This window comes from Rhinoderma darwinii, chromosome 10, assembly GCF_050947455.1.
Source record: "Rhinoderma darwinii isolate aRhiDar2 chromosome 10, aRhiDar2.hap1, whole genome shotgun sequence".
NCBI lineage: Eukaryota > Metazoa > Chordata > Amphibia > Anura > Rhinodermatidae > Rhinoderma > Rhinoderma darwinii.
The window spans coordinates 1306887-1315594 of NC_134696.1; the positions used below are offsets into that span (position 1 = coordinate 1306887).

At 43.1% G+C, this 8708-nt stretch overlaps 1 protein-coding gene across 1 annotated transcript in view; it reads right to left on the reverse strand.

The window, feature by feature from the left end:
• The window catches only part of LOC142662309 (A disintegrin and metalloproteinase with thrombospondin motifs 15-like), a 54395-nt gene extending 52308 nt beyond the window's left edge, over positions 1 to 2087 (reverse strand). The window contains exon 1 of the mRNA XM_075840469.1: positions 622 to 2087. Coding sequence (XP_075696584.1) covers positions 622 to 1578 — 957 coding nt within the window. The 5' untranslated portion in view covers positions 1579 to 2087. The remainder of the gene's footprint in view (positions 1 to 621) is intronic.
• Positions 2088 to 8708: the final 6621 nt, after the last annotated feature.

Below are 8708 nucleotides of genomic sequence, written 5' to 3' on the forward strand. Positions count from 1 at the left end.
AGACAGTTATCATGAGATATTTACACAAAGGCCGCCGGCACGTCATGGGACACTTAGTAATGACATGGAACAGGTGACAGTGTGCAATAGTCTGCGTGTGGCCCCCGCCGCAGAGTTCTCATCAGAATAATTCCCACCTGTGACCGAGGGAAATGCTCTGAATTCTCTGTTATATCTTCAAAGTGGCTGCAAACCGGAGCTTCAGCTTCATGTAATATGGACTGCGATGTCATTCCCAAGATTGTACCCACTGGCAATGCCCAGACCTCGGGTATCACAACCTGCCAACAACGTGACCCCACAGCGGGCGCAGTGACCCCACAGCCAACACAGTGACCCCACAGCCGGCACAGTGACCCCACAGCCAACACAGTGACCCCACAGCCAACACAGTGACCCCACAGCGGGCACCGTGACCCCACAGCGGGCACAGTGACCCCACAGCAGGCACCGTGACCCCACAGCAAGCACCTTGACCCCACAGCAGGCACCTTGACCCCACAGCAGGCACCGTGACCCCACAGCAAGCACCGTGACCCCACAGCGGGCACAGTGACCCCACAGCGGGCGCAGTGACCCCACAGCAGGCACACGCGGCACTCACACAGTATCAGCGCTCACCTGCTTGGTGAAGAGGACGGCCGTGTCCCAGTACTCGGGGTGCTTGTCACTCACTTTGTTCCATTTCCGCTGCCAGCCACAGAAGCTCCTCAGGGTCATGGCCGCGTTGGTGGTAACTTTTGGACCCTTCCCATCATCGGTTAGAACCATGAACTTCACCACGGCAATGTTGATGGGGTTTTGGATGCTGGGGTGACGGTATAATCGGGCTGCTGTGGCCATTAAGGTCAGGAGATAGTGCTGAAGGTCGTCCCCATGGAACTTGAGCATGGACTCATCAGCCACGACCAACGTCTCCACGTATCTGGTGATTGAAGCAAAGCGTCTGGAGCGGTGGCCGCCCTTGGCCCTGGTGCCATTGACGTGGCTTTTGTGGCGCTTAGAACCTTTGTATCTCTGCAGAGCTTCCATGACACCACGATTCAACGCAGAGCCGACCCCGCACCTGGACGCGGCGTCCGACGGCCGAAAAAGTGCTCTCCCTTTCTGCAGCAGGTGCAGCCCCTGATGACCACTGGGAAACGGGTCCAAAGAGCTGTTGGTCAATGGGCTGATGAAATACTCCACCCCTTGGTAGCCAAAAGCCCCCCGAAGCCCCCCGCAGAGGCTCAGCGCGGCAAAGGAATCCCGGTCAGAATTGACATCTCCGGAGTAGAAACAATGTCTGAGACTTGGTGACGGTTTAGGGAGAGCGCCAGGAAAATGCATGGAAAAAGCTGGAGCAATAAACTGAGAATCAGGGCTCAAATTCAGATAGAAATCCTCCTGGAAAGCAGAAATCTGGACAATGACTCCTGCGTCTTTCCTCTGTCCATCGCCGTCCTGGAAAAAGTGCCTTCCATTAATATCGGGATCCAGCCTTTTAGGGGTGACGAGGACCCCGTCCAGGGAGGGAGAAGCGCTGAGAAGAAGCAAATCCAGAGCGAGCAGCGAGGTGACAGCCAGGTGTGTGTGCATGGTGACCAAGACTCATTCACCCCCAGCCCGAAAACCGCAAATAACTGAACGGGAAAAGAGCCGATCACCCAATGAGTGAAAAAGAGCGTCAGCTGTGAAGTTCAGATGTTCAGGTTGCACTTTGTCCCGGCACCGTGGTCATTGTCCCTGCGTCATTGTCCCTGCGTCTGCTGCGCTACCTGCACCTCACATGCGGCATCAGTCCCTGGGACGGCTTTATATACATCCCTGTCCCATACAAACCCTTTTTTTCTTTTCTGGGAGGTGCTGGGAGACTCATGGACTTGCCTTCCCTCATTATAACGCACATATGCGCTGCCTCTCCCTCCGCAGCCAGCGAAATACATCATCTGTAGCAGCAGCTGCGCCGCCCGGTCAATGTTCGGCGGATTTCGAGGCTCTTCCTCTGCAGCGATTAGAGCTGACACTGCGGTTACAAAGTCGCGGGACGTTTCCCAGCAATGGAATCTGCGCTGTGATGATTTCCGGATGTCCCCCGGGGTGTGTGACAGCAGCGGGGCCAGTGTCCGCTCCCCAGGCGCGATCTTTCCAGCTGGTCAGGACCGCAGCGCACTTTTTCTGTTGCGTTTTCTATTTTTAAGATATAATAAAAGGACAGCAGAAACGGAGTCATTATAACATGCGTCACCGGTGCCGGACCGTGACGCAATATAACGAGAGAAAACCCCTCAGCCCATCCAAGCAGCGCCGCTTATAACATTGGGTTCTTATACAGATGGAGCAGAACCGCATCATTAGTGCTGGTGATAATTCTCTATAACTCTCTGAGTACAGATAATGTAGTAGATGTCACCTGCAGTCCTATGTAACACCACAGATAACACAGAGATAACTCTGAGTACAGATAATGTAGTAGATGTCACCTGCAGTCCTATGTAACACCACAGATAACACAGTGATAACTCTCTGAGTACAGATAATGTAGTAGTGTTACCTGCAGTCCTATGTAACACCACAGATAACACAGTGATAACTCTCGGAGTACAGATAATGTAGTAGATGTTACCTGCAGTCCTATGTAACACCACAGATAACACAGTGATAACTCTCTGAGTACAGATAATGTAGTAGATGTCACCTGCAGTCCTATGTAACACCACAGATAACACAGTGATAACTCTCTGAGTACAGATAATGTAGTAGTGTTACCTGCAGTCCTATGTAACACCACAGATAACACAGTGATAGCTCTCTGAGTACAGATAATGTAGTAGATGTTACCTGCAGTCCTATGTAACACCACAGATAACACAGTGATAACTCTCTGAGTACAGATAATGTAGTAGATGTTACCTGCAGTCCTATGTAACACCACAGATAACACAGTGATAACTCTCTGAGTATAGATAATGTAGTAGATGTTACCTGCAGTCCTATGTAACACCACAGATAACACAGTGATAACTCTCTGAGTACAGATAATGTAGTAGATGTTACCTGCAGTCCTATATAACACCACAGATAACACAGTGATAACTCTCTGAGTACAGATAATGTAGTAGATGTTACCTGCAGTCCTATGTAACACCACAGATAACACAGTGATAACTCTCTGAGCACAGATAATGTAGTAGATGTTACCAGCAGTCCTATGTAACACCACAGATAACACACAGTAATAACTGAGTACAGATAATGTAGTAGATGTTACCAGCAGTCCTATGTAACACCACAGATAACACACAGTAATAACTGAGTACAGATAATGTAGTAGATGTTACCTGCAGTCCTATGTAACAACACAGATAACACATTGATAACTCTCTGAGTACAGATAATAAAGTAGATGTTACCAGCAGTCCTATGTAACACCACAGATAACACAGTGATAACTCTCTGAGTACAGATAATGTAGTAGATGTTACCAGCAGTCCTATGTAACACCACAGATAACACAGTGATAACTCTCTGACTACAGATAATGTAGTAGATGTTACCAGCAGTCCTATGTAACACCACAGATAACACAGTGATAACTCTCTGATTACAGATAATGTAGTAGATGTTACCTGCAGTCCTATGTAACACCACAGATAACACAGTGATAACTCTCTGACTACAGATAATGTAGTGGATGTTACCTGCAGTCCTATGTAAAACCACAGATAACACAGTGATAACTCTCTGAGTACAGATAATGTAGTAGATGTCACCTGCAGTCCTATGTAACACCACAGATAACACAGAGATAACTCTGAGTACAGATAATGTAGTAGATGTCACCTGCAGTCCTATGTAACACCACAGATAACACAGTGATAACTCTCTGAGTACAGATAATGTAGTAGTGTTACCTGCAGTCCTATGTAACACCACAGATAACACAGTGATAGCTCTCTGAGTACAGATAATGTAGTAGATGTTACCTGCAGTCCTATGTAACACCACAGATAACACAGTGATAACTCTCTGAGTACAGATAATGTAGTAGATGTTACCTGCAGTCCTATGTAACACCACAGATAACACAGTGATAACTCTCTGAGTATAGATAATGTAGTAGATGTTACCTGCAGTCCTATGTAACACCACAGATAACACAGTGATAACTCTCTGAGTACAGATAATGTAGTAGATGTTACCTGCAGTCCTATATAACACCACAGATAACACAGTGATAACTCTCTGAGTACAGATAATGTAGTAGATGTTACCTGCAGTCCTATGTAACAACACAGATAACACAGTGATAACTCTCTGAGCACAGATAATGTAGTAGATGTTACCAGCAGTCCTATGTAACACCACAGATAACACACAGTAATAACTGAGTACAGATAATGTAGTAGATGTTACCAGCAGTCCTATGTAACACCACAGATAACACACAGTAATAACTGAGTACAGATAATGTAGTAGATGTTACCTGCAGTCCTATGTAACAACACAGATAACACATTGATAACTCTCTGAGTACAGATAATAAAGTAGATGTTACCAGCAGTCCTATGTAACACCACAGATAACACAGTGATAACTCTCTGAGTACAGATAATGTAGTAGATGTTACCAGCAGTCCTATGTAACACCACAGATAACACAGTGATAACTCTCTGAGTATAGATAATGTAGTAGATGTTACCTGCAGTCCTATGTAACACCACAGATAACACAGTGATAACTCTCTGAGTACAGATAATGTAGTAGATGTCACCTGCAGTCCTATGTAACACCACAGATAACACAGAGATAACTCTGAGTACAGATAATGTAGTAGATGTCACCTGCAGTCCTATGTAACACCACAGATAACACAGTGATAACTCTCTGAGTACAGATAATGTAGTAGTGTTACCTGCAGTCCTATGTAACACCACAGATAACACAGTGATAGCTCTCTGAGTACAGATAATGTAGTAGATGTTACCTGCAGTCCTATGTAACACCACAGATAACACAGTGATAACTCTCTGAGTACAGATAATGTAGTAGATGTTACCTGCAGTCCTATGTAACACCACAGATAACACAGTGATAACTCTCTGAGTATAGATAATGTAGTAGATGTTACCTGCAGTCCTATGTAACACCACAGATAACACAGTGATAACTCTCTGAGTACAGATAATGTAGTAGATGTTACCTGCAGTCCTATGTAACACCACATATAACACAGTGATAACTCTCTGAGCACAGATAATGTAGTAGATGTTACCAGCAGTCCTATGTAACACCACAGATAACACACAGTAATAACTGAGTACAGATAATGTAGTAGATGTTACCAGCAGTCCTATGTAACACCACAGATAACACACAGTAATAACTGAGTACAGATAATGTAGTAGATGTTACCTGCAGTCCTATGTAACAACACAGATAACACATTGATAACTCTCTGAGTACAGATAATAAAGTAGATGTTACCAGCAGTCCTATGTAACACCACAGATAACACAGTGATAACTCTCTGAGTACAGATAATGTAGTAGATGTTACCAGCAGTCCTATGTAACACCACAGATAACACAGTGATAACTCTCTGACTACAGATAATGTAGTAGATGTTACCAGCAGTCCTATGTAACACCACAGATAACACAGTGATAACTCTCTGATTACAGATAATGTAGTAGATGTTACCTGCAGTCCTATGTAACACCACAGATAACACAGTGATAACTCTCTGACTACAGATAATGTAGTGGATGTTACCTGCAGTCCTATGTAAAACCACAGATAACACAGTGATAACTCTCTGAGTACAGATAATGTAGTAGATGTCACCTGCAGTCCTATGTAACACCACAGATAACACAGAGATAACTCTGAGTACAGATAATGTAGTAGATGTCACCTGCAGTCCTATGTAACACCACAGATAACACAGTGATAACTCTCTGAGTACAGATAATGTAGTAGTGTTACCTGCAGTCCTATGTAACACCACAGATAACACAGTGATAGCTCTCTGAGTACAGATAATGTAGTAGATGTTACCTGCAGTCCTATGTAACACCACAGATAACACAGTGATAACTCTCTGAGTACAGATAATGTAGTAGATGTTACCTGCAGTCCTATGTAACACCACAGATAACACAGTGATAACTCTCTGAGTATAGATAATGTAGTAGATGTTACCTGCAGTCCTATGTAACACCACAGATAACACAGTGATAACTCTCTGAGTACAGATAATGTAGTAGATGTTACCTGCAGTCCTATATAACACCACAGATAACACAGTGATAACTCTCTGAGTACAGATAATGTAGTAGATGTTACCTGCAGTCCTATGTAACACCACAGATAACACAGTGATAACTCTCTGAGCACAGATAATGTAGTAGATGTTACCAGCAGTCCTATGTAACACCACAGATAACACACAGTAATAACTGAGTACAGATAATGTAGTAGATGTTACCAGCAGTCCTATGTAACACCACAGATAACACACAGTAATAACTGAGTACAGATAATGTAGTAGATGTTACCTGCAGTCCTATGTAACACCACAGATAACACAGTGATAACTCTCTGACTACAGATAATGTAGTGGATGTTACCTGCAGTCCTATGTAAAACCACAGATAACACAGTGATAACTCTCTGAGTACAGATAATGTAGTAGATGTCACCTGCAGTCCTATGTAACACCACAGATAACACAGAGATAACTCTGAGTACAGATAATGTAGTAGATGTCACCTGCAGTCCTATGTAACACCACAGATAACACAGTGATAACTCTCTGAGTACAGATAATGTAGTAGTGTTACCTGCAGTCCTATGTAACACCACAGATAACACAGTGATAGCTCTCTGAGTACAGATAATGTAGTAGATGTTACCTGCAGTCCTATGTAACACCACAGATAACACAGTGATAACTCTCTGAGTACAGATAATGTAGTAGATGTTACCTGCAGTCCTATGTAACACCACAGATAACACAGTGATAACTCTCTGAGTATAGATAATGTAGTAGATGTTACCTGCAGTCCTATGTAACACCACAGATAACACAGTGATAACTCTCTGAGTACAGATAATGTAGTAGATGTTACCTGCAGTCCTATATAACACCACAGATAACACAGTGATAACTCTCTGAGTACAGATAATGTAGTAGATGTTACCTGCAGTCCTATGTAACACCACAGATAACACAGTGATAACTCTCTGAGCACAGATAATGTAGTAGATGTTACCAGCAGTCCTATGTAACACCACAGATAACACACAGTAATAACTGAGTACAGATAATGTAGTAGATGTTACCAGCAGTCCTATGTAACACCACAGATAACACACAGTAATAACTGAGTACAGATAATGTAGTAGATGTTACCTGCAGTCCTATGTAACAACACAGATAACACATTGATAACTCTCTGAGTACAGATAATAAAGTAGATGTTACCAGCAGTCCTATGTAACACCACAGATAACACAGTGATAACTCTCTGAGTACAGATAATGTAGTAGATGTTACCAGCAGTCCTATGTAACACCACAGATAACACAGTGATAACTCTCTGACTACAGATAATGTAGTAGATGTTACCAGCAGTCCTATGTAACACCACAGATAACACAGTGATAACTCTCTGATTACAGATAATGTAGTAGATGTTACCTGCAGTCCTATGTAACACCACAGATAACACAGTGATAACTCTCTGACTACAGATAATGTAGTGGATGTTACCTGCAGTCCTATGTAAAACCACAGATAACACAGTGATAACTCTCTGAGTACAGATAATGTAGTAGATGTTACCTGCAGTCCTATGTAACATTACAGATAACACAGTGATAACTCCCTGAGTACAGATAATGTAGTAGATGTTACCTGCAGTCCTATGTAACACCACAGATAACACAGTGATAACTCTCTGATTACAGATAATGTAGTAGTGTTACCTGCAGTCCTATGTAACACCACAGATAACACAGTGAAAACTCTCTGAGTACAGATAATGTAGTAGATGTTACCTGCAGTCCTATGTAACACCACAGATAACAGTGATAACTCTCTGAGTACAGACAATGTAGTAGATGTTACCTGCAGTCCTATGTAACACCACAGATAACACAGTGATAACTCTCTGAGTACAGATAATGTAGTAGATGTTACCTGCAGTCCTATGTAACACCACAGATAACACAGTGATAACTCACTGAGTACAGATAATGTAGTGGATGATACCTGCAGTCCTATGTAACACCACAGATAAGACAGTGATAACTCTCTGATTACAGATAATGTAGTAGTGTTACCTGCAGTCCTATGTAACACCACAGATAACACAGTGATAACTCTCTGACTACAGATAATGTAGTGGATGTTACCTGCAGTCCTATGTAAAACCACAGATAACACAGTGATAACTCTCTGATTACAGATAATGTAGTAGATGTTACCAGCAGTCCTATGTAACACCACAGATAACACAGTGATAACTCTCTGACTACAGATAATGTAGTAGATGTTACCAGCAGTCCTATGTAACACCACAGATAACACAGTGATAACTCTCTGATTACAGATAATGTAGTAGATGTTACCTGCAGTCCTATGTAACACCACAGATAACACAGTGATAACTCTCTGACTACAGATAATGTAGTGGATGTTACCTGCAGTCCTATGTAAAACC